General features: G+C 36.4%; 2 protein-coding genes across 2 annotated transcripts; both read left to right on the top strand.

Annotated features, from left to right (window-relative positions):
* Nucleotides 1-480: 480 nt before the first annotated feature.
* On the top strand, nt 481-2356 carry LOC113329902 (cytochrome P450 710A11-like). Its single transcript, XM_026576734.1, has one exon. The coding sequence runs from the start codon at nt 611-613 to the stop codon at nt 2108-2110; it is 1500 nt and encodes a 499-aa protein (XP_026432519.1). The 5' UTR covers nt 481-610; the 3' UTR covers nt 2111-2356.
* Nucleotides 2357-5653: 3297 nt separating this feature from the next.
* Nucleotides 5654-7615, top strand: LOC113329901 (beta-amyrin 28-monooxygenase-like). The gene is made up of 3 exons (XM_026576732.1): nt 5654-6763; nt 6837-7024; nt 7139-7615. The coding sequence occupies exons 1-3, from the start codon at nt 5680-5682 to the stop codon at nt 7439-7441; spliced, it is 1575 nt and encodes a 524-aa protein (XP_026432517.1). The 5' UTR covers nt 5654-5679; the 3' UTR covers nt 7442-7615.
* The last annotated feature ends 17025 nt before the right edge of the window (nt 7616-24640 follow it).

Here is a 24640-nt window from a genome sequence, read left to right as displayed (position 1 = left end):
CAATTTTTTGTTTTTAAAAACAGAGAAACCAGTCAATAAAAGAAAACGCGTTTGGTAGTGACATTTAAATTCTGTTTTTGAAACAAATTATTGTTTTCTTCGTTTTCTTTTTTTTCTTTTTTGTTCATTCTTCTTCTTTTTAGAACAAAGTAAGAGATTGCAGAAATGACTGCAAGTTAGTCATGATCAGTATCACTATCTCTTGGACTAGTCTTTACATTTGATCTGATTTAGTTTATTTTTCTTGGTTTCCCAAAACAGTTTTTTATCCTACCAAACAAATTTCAGAAAATGAAAAAAGAAAAAGGCTATGCTTTTAAAACTGTAGAAAAATATTTTTAAAAACGGTACCAAATATGCTCTTAATATCTCATGCATTTAGGAAACAACCCTTATTGTTATTGAGGATGTTAACGTCAAGCTCTATATATACTCACGCTTACTATTACCATTAAAGACTCACACCCTCTCTTACCGTTTAGTATGCACTTTCAACGATTTCATTTGATCACTAGATTCTTGGATTCTCCTTCTCTCAGATATTATAGTTTTATTCAGTTTATTGATTTTTGAAAACCTGTATTTCCAATTTAATTTTACATAGAGAAAAATGGAGTCAATATCTATATGGAGTATATTGGTATCATTCATACCATACTTGCTATGTATCGTATCTTTCTTCATATTCATAGAACAGATCTCATATATAAAGAAGAAGAAATCATCACCAGGTCCAATACTAATCTTACCTTTCTTAGGTAATGTAATTCAACTTATTAGAAACCCAACACAATTCTGGGAAGACGCGGCTAAAGCAGCAAAAGAATCGAATATGGGTTTCTCAACAAATTATATTATGGGTCACTTCATCATTTTCATTCAAAACTCTGAGCTTTCTCATAAAGTCTTTTCCAATGTTCGTCCTGATGCATTTCATTTCGTTGGTCATCCTTTTGGGAAAAAATTGTTTGGTGAACACAATCTAATTTACTTGTCAGGTCAAGAACATAAAGATCTTCGCGGACGAATTGCTCCAAATTTTACTCCTAACGCTTTATCTATTTATCTATCTCTACAACAAAATATAATACTTCAGCATTTGACAAAATGGGTAAATTTATCAATCCAAAATGGTAATAAACCATTAGCGTTGCGGTTTCTATGTCGCGACATGAATCTTGATACTTCTCAATCCGTATTTGTTGGTCCTTATTTGAACGAGAAATCTCGTGAGGAATTCAACGTAGATTATAATCTGTTCAATGAGGGAACATTAACATTACCAATAGACTTACCTGGGTTTGGATTCCAAAAAGCTCGGCTTGCAGTTACTCGGTTAGTGGAGACACTTACTAATTGTGTGAAACAGAGTAAAACGAAATTACAATCAGGGAAAGAACCAGTTTGCTTGATCGATTTTTGGATGCAGCAAGTCTTAAGAGAAATTCAAGAAAATGGGTCTGATTCAAATGGAGTGCCACATTCAAGCGATGTCGAAATTGGTGGACATCTATTCGATTTCCTTTATGCAGCTCAAGATGCTTCAACTTCATCACTACTATGGGCAGTGATATTATTAGAGAAAAACCCAGAAATTTTATCGAAAGTTCGCCAAGAAGTGAGCCGAATATGGTCCGCGGAGTCTGGCAAACTAATAACGGCTGAAAACTTGAGAGAAATGAAATATACTGAAGCAGTAGCTAGAGAGGTAATCCGATACAGAGCTCCAGCACCATTAGTACCTCATATTGCTGGAGAAGATTTTCAATTGACAGAATCTTACACAATTCCTAAAGGCACCATGGTATTTCCTTCAGTTTTTGAATCATCGTTTCAAGGTTTTACTGAACCGGAACTCTTCGATCCAGACCGGTTTTCTGAAAATCGCCAAGAAGATCAAATCTATAAGAGAAATTTCTTGGTGTTCGGTGCTGGCCCTCATCAATGTGTTGGACAAAGATACGCCGTTAATCAGTTGGTTTTGTTCATTGCAGTATTCACATCATTACTAGATTTTAAGAGATATAGAACAGAGGGATGCGATGATCTTGTTTACGTACCTACAATTTGTCCTAAAGATGATTGTTTGGTGTATTTGTCCAAACGTTGAGCAAATTATCGGTCCTTCGCACCGCCCCGACTGTTGGGTCCGTCGCGACAGTTACTCATGTGTGAGATAGATGTCTGCTATAAGAACTTACGTGTGTGGTGTGTGCGTTATGTGTAGTTAGCATGAATAATGTTTGAGATGTCTGTCTGTCATCACGTGTTCGTTTCACATGTTTGGGGAACGTATATGTAGTAATGTTCTATCTGTATTAATTTCATTACGAATAATATATTCTAAGAATTTAAATCTTCTCCCTAAAATCTTTTATCAAATTCTTCTTTTTCACCAGAAAATTTTCTATGATCCCACTTCTTTTAATTCGGATCTCAACTATCATCTTTTTCTTGATCTTAATTTGATGTCGAGAATCACTATCAGTACTCAACTTTAATTCATCTGATTCTTTCCATCAAAATCATTTAACTGTTAATTATTTTCTGCAGGTACATTCTAAAAGTTCTTCTCTACATTACCAGAAAATTTTCAACTTAGTTTAACTCAAATTGGATAACACTAACTATCTTTTATGGAAACAACAATTTGAATCCATTCTGATGATTACTCTCATGCATTTCATGGATGGATAAAATGGGCAATCTTTCATTAACTGTAGATAATCTTATACCTCTATCTCTCTCTCTATATATATATCATCAGAAAGTGTAATGAATAATGTTATACCACTAACTGTACTATATACAAGATGTTCGTGAGCGGTGGGGGAGCTGACATAAATTGGTTTCAATTCTCCTTCGGAAATAATTTTCCACACTTATCATTTTGGAACATTTATATCCATTTGAAAATCTGGTACGGGATATAATAGGTTCCTAATTAAATGATTACATTTTTGATTTTATTTTGGGTTTGATCCCAACTGAACACAAATCTGATGTATTTAGATCTAGTTGACGGAGTAATTTCGGACTTCAGTTCATTGTTTATAACATCAATACTTCTTTATATAAAGGTACATTTTAAGTTTTTCTGAAAATATAGCGAGCCACGTGGCAGCATTGTCCGAAACGTTGTGAATCTCTTCTGAAACGTAGAGGCAGCTTCATCTGAAACGGTGTGACTCTTATCTATGTAGGGGCAGCATTGTCTGAATCAGAATGGGATCCACCTTTTATTTGAAACGTAGTGACTCCTTGTAAGTAACTGCTTGGAAGGAAACAATGAAACAACCTAAATTTGCTAGCGAAAACTTCTTTCTTAAGAACGTAAATCATAATAATCGACTAGAAGATGTTGGAACTTGGAAGATTCGAAAGGAGTATTCCATGGCAAATCTTTATAGCCATGTAAGTCGAAATAAATAATTGCAGTATTGTTGTAGATGTTCGATAAAATGACATAGATAGGACGGCTATTTTTAGCCATGATACCGTGCAAGAATCAAAAATAGATGAAGGTTAACATCTTATTCGATGGAACTAAGCGAGGCTCGAAAGGTATTAATAAAAAATTCTTAGTTACATGATGACGACGACATGTTAATGAAAAAAACAGAAGACATATTCAGTTTTGTATTCAATTAGGGTAAATATTAGTAAGAATCATGTTGAAAAACAATTCAACGAAAGTTGTTCTCAAGAATTTAGATGTCATGTTCTGTTTTCTTTTTATCTTTAAAATGTAGATGTTATGTTATTAACATATCCTCCATTTAGTGTTTTGGAACGGTATCATCATTTACTGTTTAAGTACGGTATCACCATCAAAGGAGAATATACGAAACCAATAAGTAGAAAAATGCAGGAATGGTACGTATGTTGTGGGAAACAAAACCAATAATGTAGGTAAAAGCAAATAAATGGAGAAAGATAACAGAGACCGTACATCTTCAAAATGGAGAAGAAATACGAAGATCAATTATGGAATTATCTTTTTTGATCCATAACATTAATAAATCTTTGTTAATCTAACCTTCTTCACAACAGAGTGACTGCCTAGAGTGAAAATTACCCTTTTGTTCCCTTTGTTTCGGGTTAGGTGGTTTTGGGCGTGAGTTAATCGCATCGTTTAGACCGTGAGTGCTGCAGACATTAAATGTCCCGCCGGCATGATCAGACCGCCTAAACGCCCTTGTTACCAAAGGGAACACTCTTCGCTCGAACCTTCTCGATGCCGATAGTTCGGCTTTCCGTCACGTTTTCAATCTCCGCACTAATCCACTTCCCCGGTGACATCCCTGCCAAGTACATCCGATCCTACTATAACTGTACAGTTCGGAGCAGCCGCCCAGACTTGAGCCATCAAGCTGCTGATCCGACCCGGCCACCAACGATGATCGACCAGTCGTATTTCGATTTTTGGGGACTAGCTGATCCGCCTGTGACTGCCCATTTTATCTACAGTGATTCAATTTGATTGCCATTTTGGATTGATAAAAAAGGTACAGTGATTCAATTTGATTGTATTCAAATGAAACTGGAAAAAAGATGGAGGACAAGCTTACGTTTTCACATTCATAAAAGAACTGACTTCGGTAGTTCAATCATGAGAAAAAGTACCAATCGTAACTTCCTAAAATCCATGGATCAAGTTGGACTTTTCATTCATACGTCAATGAATGGTTAACTATGTAATGGGCATATCGTAATCGGCTAGTTTTCTAACATATAATCGGGGTATATTATAATCAAAATCATTATCCTCAGTTGGCGATATTAATAACGCAACAAAATAGCTGATGTCTTTAGCGTCCAAATAACTCCAATATCACTTGTTAATTTGGCCAAAAGTCTATGCATCGAATTAAACGCCGGAGAAATCCAACTTGTAAATAAACAATTGCCACTATCACTATCCTATCGTTATGCTGAGTACTCAGCCATGTTCCCATCTGTATATGCGGTTCCTGCTTTGCTCACCTTGCCTGTTCATAAGCTGACAGTACTACGAGGTCAATTCATCAATTTGGCCTTTAGACAAATTTTTTAATGCATAGACTATCATATTCACAAAAGATATTAGAGTCACGTTACGTTAAAGAGATCAGCTATTCTATTGTTTTCCCCGTTAACATAATCATATCTCTATCAGCAATAGTTGACTATTTAGACTTGTGAACCTAAAGATTTTTCCTACACATGCTAAGGGACAATTCTTTTTTTTTTTGACCTGGTAAAACTGAAACCGAAACCGAAACCCAACCCGGCCAGCTACCTGGACAGGAGCAAGTCTATAGCGACACCAAAGGCTTAGCGAGACCAGAAAACTGCAAAATAATGTCTATGGTGACACTTATTTTTGTAAAGCGTCACTGTAAATTTGTTTTCTGCTGTCACTAAAAAGCACCTAGCTAGGCGAGAATTGCAGCCGTAAATTATGCCGAAGATGAACTGGCAATACTAATATTGGTAAGGGAGCCAATGTTGGTGAACGTTTACTGTAATTAGAATGTAAATACAAGATCGAACTCGGACCCAATTTACTAAATTAAGTATACAATATTTATCAAGTACGTATATTGTATATATGTATATATACATGTAGCTCGTCTATGATCAGGATAACTATATGCTTTTAATCGTTAGCATTTTCTAATTAACCAATCAAGCAAAATGGAGGATCTATTACTGAAGACTTATATGATTCTTCTCCTAGTAGTAGTCCTCTTTTTGTCTCTCTATTCTCTAAATAACAAGAGGGAAAAGCAACACAGCGGAATAGCAGCAGTTGATCCACCTGGGGCTTTAGGTTGGCCACAGATCATTAGCGAAAATGTTGATTTCCTTCGGAAAAATCTTAAAGGCATTCCAGAGCAATTCTTTCAGGAAAGGATTCGAATATACTCTTCGGAAGTCTTCAAGACTTCATTATATGGAGAAACTGTGACTGTCTTCAGTGGTGCTTCTGGTAACAAGTTCTTGTTCTCAAACGAATACAAACTCGTAAAGATGTGGTGGCCTAAATCGGTTAGAAAGATTGTGCCATTTATAGAAGATTCAGCCTCACCCGCGGCGCAACGAGTGTCTAGGAACCTCCGTAGTAAGTTGTTTCCTTTAATTATGAAACTAGATATGCTCCGGAGGTACGTAGGCGTGATGGATTCTTTGGCAAGGAAACATTTCGAAACTAATTGGGATAACAGGGAGGAAGTTGTTGTGTATCCTTTAATCCAGATTTACAATTTCTCATCAGCATGTTTGTTGTTCTTGAGCATCAATGATGAAGCTCGTGTTAATGAGTTACTCGACCTCTTTAATGTGGTCAGCGATGGAATCTTAACTATACCCATTAATTTACCTGGGACACCTTTAAATCGGGGCATCAAAGCATCAAAAATTATCCGCAAGGAATTTGCAAAAATAATTAAGCAGAGGATGGATGAGATGAATCTTTTTAACGAGGATGAGCTGAAGAAAATGAATCAATCATCATCGTCTTCAGTTCCAGTGGCCCAAGACTTGTTGTCCCAGATGATCCTATTTTGTAAAGAAAATGATGATACAGAACATGTCGAAGGCATCTGTGCTGATATGGAGAGCAACAATGAGAAAACAAAGTCATTTATTTATGCAAAATACCTTGCGGACTTGGTGCTTCCTATAATCATTGCTGGATATCACACACAAAGTACTGTTATTACAGTCCTTATGAAGTATCTTGTCGAGCTTCCACATGTTCTCCATGAGGTCTTACGGGGTAAGTATTCACATAAATTTCATTAATTTATGTTTTTCTCATGTGTTTATAATTTGGTCTATGTATATAACAGAGCAGAACGAGATTGCAAATGCGAAAGCAACAGGAGAGTTGCTAAATTTAGATGACATACAAAAAATGAAATACTCATGGAATGTAATTTGTGAGGTATTGCGACTGGCACCACCGCTCCAGGGAGCTTTCACCGAGGCATTGGCTGACTTCACCTATGCAGGATATTTTATTCCAAAAGGATGGAAGGTAACCTATATATATATACTTCATTTATTAGTTTGTCATCTATTTCTGTTGCAAATTAAGAATTTAGTACTTAAATTGAAACTGGTTTTCCTCTGTATTTTCAAACACGTACAGTTATATTGGAGTGCAATATCGACACACAAGAATCCAGAATATTTTCCAGATCCTGAAAAGTTTGATCCGTCAAGATTCCAACGGAACGGACCTGCTCCATACACATTTGTAGCGTTTGGTGGAGGCCCTGGAATGTGTCCTGGAAGAGAGTATGCTCGGGTACAAATGCTCATTTTCATGCATCATGTTGTGCGAAGGTACGAATGGGAGAAGCTGATTCCTGGGGATGAAAAATTTAGAGTCAGTCCGTTTCCTATGCCAGCTAAAGGGCTTCCCATACAACTTCGACCTCGGAAAACCTAATTAATTAGCTAGTATTATTGATTTGATTTATCAATTAAGCTTTATTGTATCGTATCTACTGTTGGATTGTGCTTTATTGACCAAGATCTGCCGTCAGTTCATCTTCCTATCATGCTATTGTAAACCCAAGAAAGTGTGACATTCAAACTAAATAACAAAAAAAAAAGAAAAAAGTTTTCTTTAACATTACCACTCAAACTTATTATTCGTCAACAGAAGAACATTACATATTCACGCACATACTTCACTTTCAGGATACCTGAAGTAATTGGGCAGAAAAACTTTATCAAACAGTAAGGTTGCTGCAAATTGTTGGTGTCTTTATATTTGCCGGCAAATAACAATAAAATTAAGTTAGATATTTGTAACTACTGGAAATCCAGTAATACACCAAAATACGAGAATGAATAAGATCTAAGACATCTCATGAACAAAGCAAAACCGAAATCCTTTTATTAAATGTAACTTGTGGAGATAATACAAGTATGGAAATTCGAGTAAACCCTAATATCTCCACCCTAGACAATACCTCTCCCAATACTAAAAATTCAACCCCCTGTACAATGACCAAAGGTCTCTATTTATAGGAAAACTAATTAGTGGAAGGAAACTCATTTTACTTCCCCGGAGATCACAGTTTCCATGCGATCTTACTTTATACTTCGCACAGACCGTTTTTCAAAAAGTTTTCCCCTTCGTTTCGCCGATAATTTTGGCGGCTTGTCGGGACAGCTGTCTCATTTCATGCTCAGCAATCCATATACTTCGTCAGATATCTTCTCGTCCAAGTAACCTTATTTCGCTTATTCAATTTCGCGGATGATATCTTGTTCGATACTCCAACTGGTCCCTAGTGTCTCCAATATATTACGCTTACTAGTTAACTCCGCAGTGCTCCTTCGTATTCCGATCAATTTACTTCGGGTGATTCTATGAACTTCGCAGATCCAATAATAATGAAAGTAACTCTGAAAACTGATTTGACAAGTCACTGACAGACATTCTCGGAAAGGACACGGGGATCTTTTGGTAATATTTCCTACTCTTATTCGAACCATCTCGTGTGAACACGTGGTGAGTATATTTTGTATATCTACATTTTGTCTTTTCTCATTCTATTTGAGGATTGCGAGAATGAAATGAGAACCTCTCCATATTCCTTAACCGCCACGTTTCGGCTTTTCTAGCTCCCATGTAGCCACGTTCTCCATGTAACCGTCTATGGCTGGTCAAAATTCCTCGAACGTGCCGATGACTTGACTTAGCCGGTTATATTATTTTCCACTATAAATACTTCGACCTTACGCAATTATGTGTTTTCTTCATCTTCTTTCTTACTTTTCTCATATTTCTGTTGCTGTTGCTGCTTCTGCTACTGCTGTTGTTGTTCTTACTTTCTTCAAGCTTTTCTTTTATTACTTCTTCATCATCATGGCTCCAAAGAAAGTTCCACCTCCAGCACCTTTTAAAACCCTTGAAGAATTTCAAGATGATTTTCAGAATAAGGGTTTGAATTTAACTCCTTCCATTGATTCTTCCGTAAATACTCCCATTCTTGCAACTCCGCATAAGGAATTGAATTACAGATGGATTCAGTCTGAAGTTTGGTTGGCAAACAGAATGATCATTATTATCGGTCAACTGAAAGAGGGTTTATCTTTCCCTCTTTACAATCCTTCCAACCCTATTTTCTATGAGATCTTAAACAAGCTTCAGCGAGGTATTTTCCAAATTTTTGGTAATGCAATTCGTATTTCTAACGAATTCAGGATTCGTTATGAGAATGGCACTTCGAAAATTCCTCTAGCCGCAGAAGAGTATGATCCTCAAGATTATAATGTTGATTCCTTCTTAGTCAACTACTCTTCCAAGTTCATGAGCTCGAGAAGATATCAGGAATGGGGCATCAAATTTGCTCGAAATAGTCTTCTTGACCCTTCTAAAGCTCTCCTTCAAGATGTTGAACCATTTGGTCTGGGAAGAAATCGTCTTCGTTATTCCAATTATGAGGATTGGATGATGTTTCTATTGCTGGTTGGGGGGTCCCTACATTTGGGGTGTCGACTCGAAAGGATTTCCTCGCACTGGACCTCTTCCCAAGCATAGCCATCTCACATGCTATGAGCCATGGAAATTTCAATGGCCTAGCAAACCAAATAATGTATTTTTCAACTTCTATTAAATTTCTATTTTGCGTTAGTATCGAATTTATTCGTATATTCTCCCTCTACTCTTTTTTAGTACGAAATGCCTGCTGCCGGTCTTCTCAAAGATCGTAAAAGAAAGTATGTTGTTGAATCTTCTTCGTCTGATCAGGTATTTTAATCATTTTATTTCAACTAATTTTATCTAATCCAAAATTTTAGCAGGACGAAGTTCCTACTGCTCAACCTACTGTTCCTGGGTCAACTAGGGGACGAAGGAAGCGTGATCCTGTGTCTTCACCGGTCCATGATCAGGTATTCTCGTGCTTTGCTAACTCTATTACTTTGCAGAGTGGCATCTCCAAGACTCCTCTTGCCACTGCAACCACGAAACGTCAACGTAGAGTCTTAAATCTTGTTGGTTTGACCTCGGTGAAAAATCTTGCTGCTTCAAATCAACATCCTCCTCCTAAACATCAGCCTTCCCACTCCCATCCAAACGCTACTCCTCCTGAACCTGTGGTTTCTCCTACTATCAATCTTGAGTAAATTCCCGAGAAATCTTCATGAGAAGAGGTTGTGAAGGGAAAGAAGATGGTGGCTGCTTCCGAAGTGAATAATCCAATTTACGATCCAGACATGAAGTTTCTGCAGGATATATATTACAATGCTCGTGATAATCCTATTACCAGATCTACCACTCTTGAATCCCTTGCTTCCTTTAGTTCAGAAGACTTCCTTCGTGAAGATCCATCCTTTTTGGCGAACGCTTCGTTGAATTTAACTCTTTAACAACATGCTGCTTTGATAGGCTTTGTAAGTTTTTCGTAGGTTCCCTTTTAGTCTATCTTTCGTATTTCCTTACATAATCCTTTTCGGATGCTTACATTTATAATTCGCAAGAAGTCAACCGTTATATGGCTACTCTTGTGGAGACCAGACTATCTCGGGAAAGGTTGGATACAAGTCATATTCGTATTAATAAGTTGACTCAGGATCTCAACGAAGAAAGGGAGTATTCCATCAAGCAAGACAAGAAGAATAAAGAATTGCGAAGTAAGATCTTTTCCTCGTAGATTTAGTCCTTGCCTTAGCTTCTATTTCAGTTATTTTTCGTCAAGCTCGATGGATGAAACGTCGCATGGATGCTTCCGAAGCGTCTTCCTTGCTCGAAGATTTTCGTGTCAAGAATCTGAACCTTTCAACCTAGAATGAAAGTTATGTGACTGAAAATGAAATTCTTAATGAGAAGGTTGAAACTCTTTTTTCACAAATGGATCGCCTGTCCACCGATTGTGCGCGTAATGAAGAATTGAACCATCATCTTAATATTTAAAATGAAAATCTTAAGATTGAGCTTCAGCGGGTTAATAGTTCTCTTACGACTTCAAGGAACCTTCATTCTACGTCTTTAAGTTTGAATAAACGTTTGGAAGAAGATAAGGAGCGAGTGATCAAGAGGAAAGACAAATCTGAGAGTGATCTTCGTAAGGCTCGTGGCAAAGTAGTTGGCCTATAAAAAGGGATCCAATGTTTAAAGAACAAAGTAGAATTTATTCTTGCTCGTTCAGAGGACCCTCAATGTCAAAAATTTGCGAAACCCTCCACTCATGTTAAACGTGGCGATCTTCGCAAGAATAAGGGATCTGTTGTTATTCATCCTGACAAACATACCTCGGAATCTGGTTATGGTAATGGTTTGGATAATTCGTATCACGAAATTTGTCTACAACTTGAAGCTGCGAACCTTGAAGTCTCCAGGATTTATCATCTGAATTACGATGTTCAGCAGACATTGAGGTCTACTATCATTCAGATGGAAGGTAGTCTTAATTGATGTGGGTAGTCTTGATATCATTGCATTTATCCAATCTAATTATTATCTTTTTTTATTCCAAGAGTCTGAGGAGCATTACAAGAATCAGATCCTTCATTATCTCGTGAAAGAGATGGTCTTCAAACTGAAGTTTCTCAGCTCAAAGAGGATATTGAGGGTTTGAACATGGATCTGGACAAGATGGAGAAGGATGCTGCTAAGGTTGCGAAGATGTCTTGCAAGAATACCCAAGACTACCTGGTTAAGCTTTTCGACGAGTTTTGTGATGGCCGCGGTTTTCCTCATGCATCTCTAGACCTTGAGTTTTTCTCTGATGATAGCAACAGGACGACGAGAAGACTACATCTGATAATGAGGATGATAACGAGGACGATGGCTCTGACGGGAATTGTTAGAGCATTGCTCGGTCGAACTTGCATGCGTTGCTATCTCAAGCATGTTGGTCAATGTTAGTAATAAAAACTGTAAGTCTTGGTTTCTAGTCTATTATACCTAAGTCTCGGACTAGGATAGAAAGTGTAGTTGAGCTCGAGGACTTCATGGCGATTCATCATACAAGTAGAAGAACTACTCAAATAACCGGTGGAACTTCTCGACAAAAAGGTATGTGAAGACTTGAACTTATCTATCACTCAAAAGTATATCTACTCTATCTCCTACTTCTTGAGACAAAAAGTCGTATGCTATATACATAGACTTTATTATACACATTTGGTATTTCGATCCGAGTATACCTCGCCTATCTATATATCGAAATATGTGTTGGTAAGCTTTTCGCTTCGATCAAGTTTATCTTTACCTAGTATGTTTCAATCATCTTGAAAATTTATTTGACGAGAAATGGTGTAACAACTACATAACGTCCTCTAAGAATGTTTCAATGATTGGAATGACAGTTTAGATTACATAACCAATAATGGACATAAGTATTGTTATGGAAACACATATGTGCATAAGTCTTGTCCCTTGAACCAAAGTTTGCGAACTTTGTTGATCAAGAGAAACCGGAAGAATGACTTGTTGCCAAGTCCGCGAACTGCTAAAATTCTCATCCCGAGAAATTCTGCTGGAGTTGACAAACTAGTTGCGTGAATGCTAGTCCGCGAACCCAGTCCGCGAAACGGCGGAAATTCTTTGCCGAGATTTTCTGCTGGAGTTTGTAAACTCTACTAGGTTGCTTAAGTCCGCGAACCTAGTGTGCGAATCTAAGAAGGTTATATATCTGAAGATGATTTCTGAACTTAAACTTATAAAGACTAAGGAATGCAGTATGCAAACCGTGGGTATAAAGTTCATGAACCGATTCAAGTGAATCAAATCATCTTTGCTGAAATTGTGTCTTAAGTAGTTACATAAGATTTCCTTCCAATTGAACAACTCTCTAACTAGTTCATCTTGAAGTCATTTGAACTAGTTATGGTGAAGAAGAACATGGTTGATACGAAATGCTCATATGGCTAAGCTTTGGTTAACTATTGTTGAACCAACAATGTACACGTTTGGGTACGGTTACACAAACCTAGAAGCGTACATATATAGTGTGTGTAACAAGATAAGTTTTCGATCTAACGGTTGAGAAATATTATCTTGAATCTAAATCAGGTTTTCATCTAATGGTGGATATTGATTGCTTTGTTACCAAGGAAAACCCTGATTTGAAAGACTATCTAAAGGAGACATCTAGCCTTGTGCAGAACTAATCCCCACACCTTACATGTGATACTGGTTTTCGTGCTAGAGTCGTTTCTCCTTTAACCTTTGGTTTTCTTCTTTTAAAACCAGGTTAACGACTTAAAGACTTCATTGGGATTGTGAAGCCATACCGATACTACTTTTATCGTAGTTGTGTGATTTGATCTTGCATCTTCTATCGTACGAGTACAATCAGATTGATTGGCTTGAGATTGACATCTCTGATAGGCAAGATATAAAAAGTACTAACAAACATCTTCGTCTCATTGTTTGTGATTCCATAACATCTTGTTTCGCTACCATACGATTAAGATTGTTGTGAGGTGATTGATAACTCTAGGCTGTTCTTCGAGAATATAAGACCGGATTATCAATTGGATCATGTTCACCTTGATTATTATCAAAACACGGAACACAAACCTTTAGGGTTTATGTGTGGGAGACATATTAATCCTTTGATAGACTTGTCTGTGTGAGACATATTTTTTTATTGTTAAATCCTGCGATTTTGGGTCGTAGCAAATCTTAGTTGTGGGTGAGATCAGCTAAGGGAATCAAGTGCGTAGTATCCTGCTGGGATCATAGGCTTAGGGAGTACAACTGTACCTTGGATCAGTGGGAGACTGATTTGGGTTCAACTACAGTCCAGTCCGAAGTTATCTTGGAGTAGGCTAGTGTCTGTAGGGGATTAATACAGTGTGTGTTCAATCTGGACTAGGTCCCGGGGTTTTTATGCATTTTCGGTTTCCTCGTTAACAAAACTTCTGGTGTCTGTGTTATTTCTATTTCTGCATTATTTTTGTTTGTATAATTGAAAGAATACAGGTTGTACGTTAGATCATCAATTTGAGTAATCCAACCTTTGGTTGTTGATTATCATTGATTGATCCTTGGATATTTGTCTTTGGTACCATCCAAGTTACTCCCCGTGTTTGATTAATGACTCGCTGAATTCTATTAGCTTGAGTAAATCAAAACAAGAGAGAGGTATTAACTCCTTGAGATATTTTTAATTAGATTGAGTCTGACTGTTTAGTTGATTCTATATAAAGTATTTCGGAGTTAGTCCATACAGAATTCTAAGCAAAATATTGGGTGGTGTTGTTAGATCCCCACTTTTTCAACTGGTTTCAGAGTAGGCAAACTCATTAAAGACCTTATAAGTTTGTGTTTGTAGCGATATGATTATGGACGAGTCTATCTCTAATAACGTACCAGTTCAGAAATTACCAGATGGTTCTAAAATCTTGGATTCACCTGAGAGAACTTTCATATCTAAGTCAATATCTAAACATTCTCTTGATGTAAAAAATGTTGATTGGTAAACTCTCCTATAAGAACAGTTGGATGAACTTTCCGGTGTAGGTGATTCAGATATTGATAGAGATGTTGATGAGGAAGTCACAGAGTATGTTAAGTTTTTGGATTCATGGAAAATGAAGAAGATTACAACTTCTCATGTCACACCTTTTATGACTCCTCTTTGTGGAGAAAACAAGAAATTGAGAAGATGTTGCGTAGGTGTTTATTTTTCGAATCGTTCTAACGAATCGATCCTCAAGGATTCTGAGGAAAACCTACGTATGAAGTCACTTGAGTGTGATAATATATCAAAAGTACTTTTTGTTGGAAGAGAAACTTGCAGAATCTGAAGCAAGGTTTAACTCTCAACAAATTATTTTTGATGACAGAGAAAGTGCTTGTCTCACTCGATAAAAACGCCTTGAGGCTGATTTAGCTACTGCTCTTGATAAAATCATGATGTTGGAAGATGAATTGAAAAAGTTCAATACTAGTTCAAGCAAATTAACTACTATGCTAGGAGCAAGTAAAAATCATCATGATACACGAGGATTGGGCTATAAGGGAATATATGCTCCAAGTATTAGCAAAGAGATAAAATTTGTTAAGGCTAGTGATTCTTCTCAACAAAATCTTTCCACTGATGGAAAAAGTGAAATACCTTCACCAGATATTAAAGTTCGAAAGAGAAAAGTATATCAACCTCCCAAGTCAGCACACACGGATCGAGGTAAGAACATTCCTTATGTTTACCACTATTACGGAAATAAAGGTCACCTGGAAAGGAGATGTCGTTTCCGTATAAGGAATGAGAAACTTCATGATGTTCTTGTTTGGGCATCAAAACAAGTTTTGAAACCAAGGTCATATGTTAAGACTAATCCCCTTAACGTTACCGGTTGTAACTGTCCAACCTTTAGGCAAAGGAATCAGTGTTGTGATAATCCTAGTTTTTCCTATAAACGTCATACAAATACTTTTCACAATTGTAATGGTTATTAAAGGATAACTTCGTAAAGACGAAGACAAGATCCGATGTTCCCAATTGGAGAAAGACTAACTTACAAAAGAATAGTCAATCCAATTCTCTTCCGAGAATTCTAGAAGAGAGTAATGGGAAGAAGGTTCTGTTTGTTCCTAAACGCACTCAAAAGTGGGTATGAAAGAAAACCAATGATACTTTGAGTGTGAAAAGGAATGATCTTCCAGAAAATTCCATGACTATGATGAAGGCAATATCCATGATGTTGGAACTTAACAAGTTTTTTGGAAAAATGGAATTGGATGTGAAGGTTCTAAAAGCGATCTCTTTCATGATAATCGAAATGTCACTTGTGGTGAGCAAGACGTTGTTCACCCTAACACAACTTGATTGTGTTGTAATTGCATTCTCACCAAGGAATGCCCTGTTATGTATACGGTGAGGGAAGCACAAGAATTGGGGAAAATAGATTATGTTCGGTAAGGTTGTAAAATTCAACTGGATTCTTCTAAAAAAGGTATGTCTATAAACCTGAGCAAGATTTTTGTTTTTATAATGATCCATGTACCTTGCTTATTGTTCATTTCTACCTAACTTGATCTGTGTTTAAGGTTCTTAAACGTTTAGGTTTGAAAATAGTAGTTCGGGATGTTTGGACTTCATGGTGCACCTACTAGATATGCATAACATCTTTTAAAAACAAAATACACGGGTTTAAGTTCGCGGGCTTGAAAAATTCATTTGCAAACCCGTTATGCATATTTGCATGTAGACGTCAATATTCGGTCGACTTGTTTTGGCCGTAACTTCTTCGTCCAAACTCGGAATGAACTCATTCTTTTTGAATTATCTTCCTATTTGGATTCTCTTCAAAATGGAGATAAGAATTATTGATTTTGGATGAGTTAAGATTGGTATTTGTCCTGTCTCTTTTTTTTGAGTGTTTTGTTCCGTTTCGTTGCACTTGTTCCACTTCTCTTGGACTTGGGCACTTGGATTCATGGAGTAGTACTCTTCTAAGCTCATTTGTAGATTTTACAAGAATTTTGTTGGTGAATCACAAAGAAGGAAGTTGAAGAATGGGCAGTAGTACGCATTACTATGGGATTCTTGAACGTTCACAATCATTTTATATGAACTATGGTGCATGGTCGTTAATGACTTTGTATGTTCCTCTTTGAAAATATTTTTATACGCCTTTGGTAGTTGTTCTTGGTATAAATCCGTGCGAAAAAGATTGATTGTACTCTCTTAGGACAAATCATCTTATATGTGCATTACGAGTTTGTCTTGATTCCCAGGAAACTTCTTATGAGAATTTATTCTTGTTTTTGAGAAGGATTACTAGAGTTTGGAATAGCAATTATTGTGACTTCACATGGCTATGTCCAACGTTTTCATCTTCATTTTTTAGATGTATTCGTTTAAATTATAAAGGTGTTTGGAAGATGATTTTTGCAGTATTAATTTTTATGGTTTTATACATTGCAATTGCTTATGGGATATGTGTGTTTGCGTCCCTGAACTATGATTGTCCCATACCTTGTCAAAAGTAAAGTCTTTCGTAAGTCGATATTCGTGTATTGATAAAAGAATGAATGGATTTTTGACAAATACAAAAGTTAAGCTTATTATGTCAATTATTGATGGAAGATAGGTGAAAATCTTTAATTTGCAAGGATTATGTCTATTGAATGTCGTTGTGCGAATAGTGATGGAAAATAGAATGAATCCTTTTATATTCCGCAGTATTGATCATCTCTGATCCATATTTTATGTGTATACTTCATTACTCCATAAGTTTTTCTTGTGTTGAGTATATGAACGATTAAGTTAGTCATTTCCGTATGGTTAACTTAGTCTTAGCTCCGTAAGTCTACTTATGTTGAGAATAATCAATTAAATTGATCACTTTTTTTGTTTAATTTGATTGCGTATTACGATTAAATTAATCATGGGTTTACTTGTGATTAATTTGATTGAGTTTTTGGATATAGAAAATCATTCTCATGGTTTTTGGTGTCCAATAAAAATACTTCTTTTCTTTCGAAATTAAGGTCTCTCTTATTGTTCCTTCGGGAATGACATCAAATGGGGGAGAGTTATTTTGAACTTGTGCTTAATGGTCATATCTTGAGGGGTGTGAGGCTGTGGAATTTTAGAGGGGTTATCTTGTATATTTAAACTCCTTGATGAATGCATTTAGCTTCGGCTTTATGATTGCATCTAAATTAGTTGGTATGTATTTTTTCTTTTAGTCATGAAATGTCTCTATTGGAAATTTCATTTTGATCCCGTCCCTTTGCCAATTTTATTGACAAAAAGGGGGAGAATTAATATGTAGTTCACACTACAAATACATATGGTTTTCGGATCATTGTATAAGGGGGAGTGGTTTCCATGTGAGATGGAGTATTGACTAAGGGGGAGTGATACATACCACCATAGTATTATTGTTGAAGTTTTGATGCAATTGGACTTTGACACTGTGTAATAATACTATGACATTGTATAACAATGATCGAGACCAATGCTTTATCATTGTTATAGCTACGGATCTTCAACTACGGTGATGATAAACTTACAACCTTTGGGGTCATTGGAGTACTTGGAAGTGACGAAGATTTCGATGAATGTTGAAGATTAGACATGTGGAATAGGAGCTACTAAATTTTCTTTATCTTTTTGTATTCCATATGTATTGATAGTTTTGTCACTAAAATTGACAAAGGGGGAGATTGTTAGAGCATTGCTCGGTCGAACTCGCAACCGTTGCTATCTCAAGCATGTTTGTCAATGTTAGTGATCAAAACTATAAGTATTGATTTCTAGTCTATTATAGCTAAGTCTCGGACTAGGATAGAAAGTGTAGTTGAGCTCAAGGACTTCATGGCGATTCATCATACAAGTAGAAGAACTACTCAAGGAACCGGTGGAACTTCTCGACAAAAAGGTATGTGAAGACTTGAACTTATCTATCACTCAAAAGTCTATCTACTCTATCTCCTACTTCTTGAGACAAAAATTCGTATGCTATATATAGACTTTATTATACACATTTGGTATTTCGAGCCGAGTATAGCCCGCCTATCTATATCTCGAAATATGTGTTGGTAATCTTTTAGCTTCGATCAAGTTTATCTTTACCTAGTATGTTTCAATCATCTTGAAAATTGCTTTGACGAGAAATGGTGTAACAACTATATAACTTCCTCTAAGAATGTTTCAATAATTGGAATGAGAGTTCATATTACATAACCAATGATGGACATAAGTATTGTTGTGGAAACACATATGTGCATAAGTCCCATCCCTTGAACCAAAGTTTGAGAACTTTGTTGATCAAGAGAAACCGGAAGAATGGCTTGTTTCCAAGTCCGCGAACTCCCGAACTTCTCATCCCGATAAATTCTGCTGGAGTTGACAAACTAGTTGCGTGAATGCTAGTCCGCGAACCCAGTCTGCGAACCGGCGAAAAGTTTTTGCCGAGATTTTCTACTGGAGTTTGTAAACTCTACCAGGTTTCTTAAGTCCGCGAACCTAGTGTGCGAACTTAAGAAGGTTATATATCTGAAGATGATTTCTGAACTTAAACTTATAAATACTAAGGAATGCAGTATGCAAACCGTGGCTATAAAGTTCATGAACCGATTCAAGTGAATCAAATCATCTTTGCTTCAGTTGTGTCTTGTGTAGTTACATAAGATTTCCTTGCAATTGAACAACTCTCTAACTAGTTCATCTTGAAGTCATTTGAACTAGTTATGGTGAAGAAGAACATGGTTGATATGAAATGCTCATATGGCTAACCTTTGGTTAACTATTGTTGAACCAACAATGTACACGTTTGGGTACTGTTACACAAACCTAGAAGCGTACATATCAAGTGTGTGTAACAAGCTAAGTTTTCGATCTAACGGTTGAGAAATATTAGCTTAAATCTAAACCAGGTTTTCATTTAACGGTGGATATTGATTTCTTTGTTACCAAGGCAAAACCCTGATTTGAAAGGCTATATGAAGGAGACATCTAGCTTTGTGCAAGACTAATCCTCAAACCTTACGTGTGATACTAGTTTGCGTGCTAGAGTCGTTTCTCCTTTAACCTTTGGTTTTCTTCTTCTAAAACCAGGTTAACGACTTAAAGACTTCATTGAGATTGTGAAACCAGACCGATACTACTTTTATCGTAGTTGTGTGATCTGATCTTGCATCTTCTATCGTACGAGTACCATTAGATTGATTCGCTTGAGATTGATATCTCCGATAGGAAAGATATAAAATGTAATCACAAACATCTTCGTCTCATTTTTTTTTTATTCCACAACATCTTGTTTCGCTACCATACAATTAAGATTGTTGTGAGGTGATTGATAACTCTCAGCTGTTCTTCGGGAATATAAGACCGGATTATCAATTGATTCATGTTCACCTTGATTATTATCAAAAGACGGAACAAAAACCTTTAGGGTTTATCTGTGGGAGACAGATTGATCCTTTGATAGACTTGTCTGTGTGAGACATATTTTTTTATTGTTAAAGCCTGCGATTTTGGTTTGTAACAACTCTTAGTTGTGGGTGAGATTAGCTAAGGGAATCAAGTGCGTAGTATCCTGCTGGGATCGGAGGAGTAGAGAGTACAACTATATCTTGGATCAGTAGGAGACTGATTTGGGTTCAACTACAGTCCAGTCCGAAGTTATCTTGGAGTAGGCTAGAGTCTGTAGCGGCTTAATACAGTGTGTGTTCAATCTGGACTAGGTCCCGTGGTTTTTCTGCATTTGCGGTTTCCTCGTTAAAAAAAATTGTAGTGTCTGGGTTATTTCTATTTCCGCATTATATTTGTTTATATAATTGAAATAATACAGGTTGTGCGTTAGATCATCAATTTGAGTAATCCAACCTTTGGTTGTTGAATATCATTGATTGATCCTTGGATATTGGTCTTTGGTAACATCCAAGTTATTCCTTGTGTTTGATTAGTGACTCGCTGATTTCTATTAGATTGAGTAAATCAAAACAAGAGAGAGATATTAACTCCTTGAGATACTTTTAATTAGATTGAGTCTGACTGTCTAGTTGATTCTCTATAAAGTATTTCGTAGTTAGTCCATACAGATTGGTAAGAAAAATATTGGGTGGTGTTGTTAGACCCCCGCTTTTTCAGGAATGACGAAGAAGAAAAGGTAGAAGACGATGCTTCTAAAGATTCTTCTGTTCCTACGAAATTCGTTGGTCAGTCCTCCAATCCTCCCGTTCAATCTCAAGGTGCTGATATTACCAAGTCAAGGACTGACGAAGCTGGTACTCGTGCTTCAGGGGAAGGAATTGGCGAAACTAGTGTTAATTTTTCCGAGATAGAAGTTTCTGAAGGTGTTCCTCTTCAACACCAATCTTGATTTTCTTCTTCTTTATCTTTTCGATTGTTGTTACTTTGTCTTTTGATGACTTCTGGTTACCTTTTAAGAATTTCTTGATCTGGGCTCTCCCAAGCTTAGGGGAGGAATATATTGGATATTCCTTTTATTTTTTTCATATATTTTGCATTTTGTGATAATTATAGTTTGACATTTCCTTGCCAATTTTCTAACAAGCAAAATATAATGCCTTCCTTTATTCTTTTGTCAAGTATATACTTGCGAAGGGATCGCTCAAAAGAATAAAAATATAGAAGTATATAATTGCCTCTTATTATTTTGTGGGATTCTGAAGCAAACTTTTGTTTCTTCGCCAAATCTTTGCTAAATACTTTATTGTCTTAGTTCTTTCGATATTAGTCTGGATACTTTGCGATTTGTCACTTTGTTCTTACTTGAATTTTCCGCCTTTGTCGAATATTTTCCTCCGCTTTTTCTTTTAAGGAACGAAAAATTTGCGAAGGTAATGCCCAGAAGAATACAAAATATAGAAGTATATACTTTCCTCTTATTATTATGAAGCATTCTGTAGCATATCCACGCCCGTCTTCTTTTAATTCATTGCTTTTATTTTGCGTTCAATTTTGACCTCTACTCGCGCTTTGCATTTCGCATCACTACGGGAAAAATATACATCTACAACTGGAGTTTTAAAACTCTTTGCTAAACATCGTAGAAAGTCATATGTTTTACAACTGGTTTGAAAGGAAGAGTTGTCGTATATCATCACTACCAAACTTTAGGAACAATGGGTTGCGCTAAGAAAACAAACAACAACTCCTTAAGCAAAAGAATTGTGACGACATTTATCTATAACAACTTTGTTCCATAAAGGTAGTGACTTAGCCTATCACAATTCTCAAAAGAGTTGTTGAAGAACCAAAATATGATAATGAAAAATAATGTTAGAGGGGATATTCGAACATAAACCTACTGCATGGAAGTCTATCTCATCAACCATACTTACAGTTCATAAGTTTTGGTTTTTTGTGTTTTTTTTAATAAAAAGGTATAACAACATTTATAAGAGTTGTTGAATTAAAAATATAGTATGTTGGAAAATGAGGTTGGGGGGATTTGATCCTCAGCCTCCTGCATGGAAGTCTACACCACTAACCATACCTACACTATCACAAGTTCTGTCAAGTTTGTGGTTCTTTAATATACTAACTTTATGACAACCCTTTATAAGAGTTGTAAAACAAAATATAATGTTCAAAAATAATGCTCAGGTAACTGAGCCACAAACAACGCGAAGCCTTCTCTGTAAACAATCACATACATTATACAACGACAATGGGCTTCTGTAAAAATTTTGTAATGGATGGTTGAATTTTATTCACTTCTACAAAATTTTATGCACTTCTGCTAATATTTTTTCACTTCTGCCAAATTTTATGAAAAAAATTTCGAGCCAGGTTCAGTATCGAAGTCTACTATGGGTCATTGCAAGTAATCAACCAGCCTTCCAGATTCACAATATTGGTCTCACTTCTGCTAAAAAAAAAATTTATTTTTATTTTTTCTCACTTCTGGTAATTTTTTTGTCATCACTATTCACAACATTTATAAGAGTTGTCGTAGAGGTAACAACACTTCCGCTAAATTTTTCTTACTTCGGCTAAATTTTATTCACTTCGGTAAAAAATTTCTCACTTCTGCTAAAAAATATTTTGGTCCTCAGTTCTGCTAATTTTTTTCTTACTTCTGCTAAATTTCCTCACTTCTACTAAAAACTATTTTCTATAACACCCCCCACTAAATTCTAGAAATTTAGGCGTTTCGAGATTGGGTTGAAATATCCAAAAGAGGGTTTGTTTAAGGTTTTAGAGAATATTCTGATGGAATCTTACCTGTAAATGGATGGATTCATCGTTGTTACCAAGTTTCTGGCTTATACTCAGGGTCAGGTTTTAATCTCGGAGTCAGGTTATGCATACAGTATGCCAAAATAGGGTTTGTTTAAAGTTTCGGGGAATATTCCGAAGGAATCTTACATGTAAATGGATGGATTCATCGTTCTTACCAAGTTTCCGACTTATAGGAGTCCACTCCTGGCCAGGTTTCAATCTCGGAGCCAGGGTATGCATATAATATGCCAAAATAGGGCTTATTTAAGGTTTTGGGAAATATTCCGAAGGAATCTTACCTGTAAATGGATGGATTCATCGTTCTTACCAAGTTTTCGTCTTATAATGGTCCACTCGGGGCCAGGTTTCAATCTCGGAGTCAAGTTATGCATATAGTATGCCAAAATAGGGTTTGTTTAAAGTCTCGGGGAATATTCCGAAAGAATCTTACATGTAAATGGATGGATTCATCGTTCTTACCAAGTCTTCGTCTTATAATGGTCCATTATGGGCCAGGTTTCAATCTCGCAGTTAGGTTATGCATATAGTATATCAAAATTGGGTTTGTTTAAAGTTTCGGGGAATATTCCGAAAGAATCTTACATATAAATGGATGGATTCATCATTCTTACCAAGTTTTCGGCTTATAGTGGTCCACTCACGTCCAGGTTTCGACCTCGGAGCCATGGTATGCATACAATATGCCAGAATGGGTTTATTTAAATTTTGGGGGAATATTCCGAAGGAATCGTACTTGTAAATGGATGGATTCATCATTCTTACGAAGTTTCCGACTTATAGTAGTCCACTCCCGGCCAGGTTATGCATATAATTTGCCAAAATAGGGTTTGTTTAAAGGTTCGGGGAATATTCTGGAGGAATCTTACCCGTCACTGGATGGATTCATCATTCTTACCAAGTTTTCGACTTATAGTGGTCCACTCACAGCCAGGTTTCGACCTCGGAGCCAGGGTATGCATAGAATATGCCAGTTTGTTTGTCGTTATACCAAATTTATAGTTCGAATCGATACTGAGCTTCATATTTATCGATTTCGATGATGTATGATGCCAAGATTTATTTCAGAACCCTCCCGAAGCTTCATGATTCATAGTTTGTTGGTCGTTATACTGAATTTGAAGTTCGAATCTACATTGAGCTTCATATTTATCGATTTCGATGATGTATCATGCTAAGTTTGAAGTCAGAACCCTCCAAAAGCTTCTTGGTTCATAGTTTCTATGTCGTTATACCATATCTGAAGCTCGAATCGTATGTGAGATTCATATTTATCGATTTCGATGTATCATGCTAAGTTTGAAGTCAGAACCCTCCATGAGCTTCATGATTCATAGTTTCTATGTCGTTATACCATATTTGAAGTTAGCATCGTATGTGAGCTTCATATTTATGGATTTCGATGATGTATCATGCCAAGTTTTAAGTCAGAACCCTCCCGAAGATTCATGATTCATAGTTTGTTTGTCGTTATAGCGAATTTGAAGTTCGAATCGACATTGATCTTCAAATTTGAAGTTTGAACTGTGAACTGAAGCTACTTCATGACCTGTATGACTAGCCGAAATTACTTCATGACCTATGTTAGTAGTTGAAATTCAAACCGGAAGCAAAAAGATAAATATCAAAAATACAAAGAGAAAGTACAAAGAAAACAAAAATAAAACACAAAGAGCTTCATATTTATTGATTTCAATGGTGTATCCTGCTAACCCGAGTCTTTCAGTGTGAACTGAAGCTACTTCATGACCTGTATGACTAGTCGAAATTACTTCATGACCTATGTGACTAGTAGAAATTTAAAATGGAAGCACATAGAGAAAGCACAAAGAAAACACACTTTCCTTGATCCATATGACAATCTTAAATCAAATCCCTACCGTCCAGAGATATCCCTAATCCGTATGACCATCCCTATACCGTTCAAATATAGGTATATAGAAGACCAAAAGAAAATT

The sequence above is a fragment of the Papaver somniferum genome, unplaced genomic scaffold (assembly GCF_003573695.1).
Source record: "Papaver somniferum cultivar HN1 unplaced genomic scaffold, ASM357369v1 unplaced-scaffold_117, whole genome shotgun sequence".
NCBI lineage: Eukaryota > Viridiplantae > Streptophyta > Magnoliopsida > Ranunculales > Papaveraceae > Papaver > Papaver somniferum.
The sequence above is the reverse complement of the archived record's forward strand: the minus strand, read 5'-3'. Positions and strand labels throughout refer to the sequence as shown.

Coding starts and splice junctions, on each gene's coding strand:
- LOC113329901 (XM_026576732.1), top strand. CDS start 5,680: ATGGAGGATCTATTACTGAAGACTTATATGATTCTTCTCCTAGTAGTA. Junction 6,764..6,836: donor TCTCCATGAGGTCTTACGGG/GTAAGTATTCAC, acceptor TGTATATAACAG/AGCAGAACGAGATTGCAAAT. Junction 7,025..7,138: donor TTATTCCAAAAGGATGGAAG/GTAACCTATATA, acceptor AAACACGTACAG/TTATATTGGAGTGCAATATC.
- LOC113329902 (XM_026576734.1), top strand. CDS start 611: ATGGAGTCAATATCTATATGGAGTATATTGGTATCATTCATACCATAC.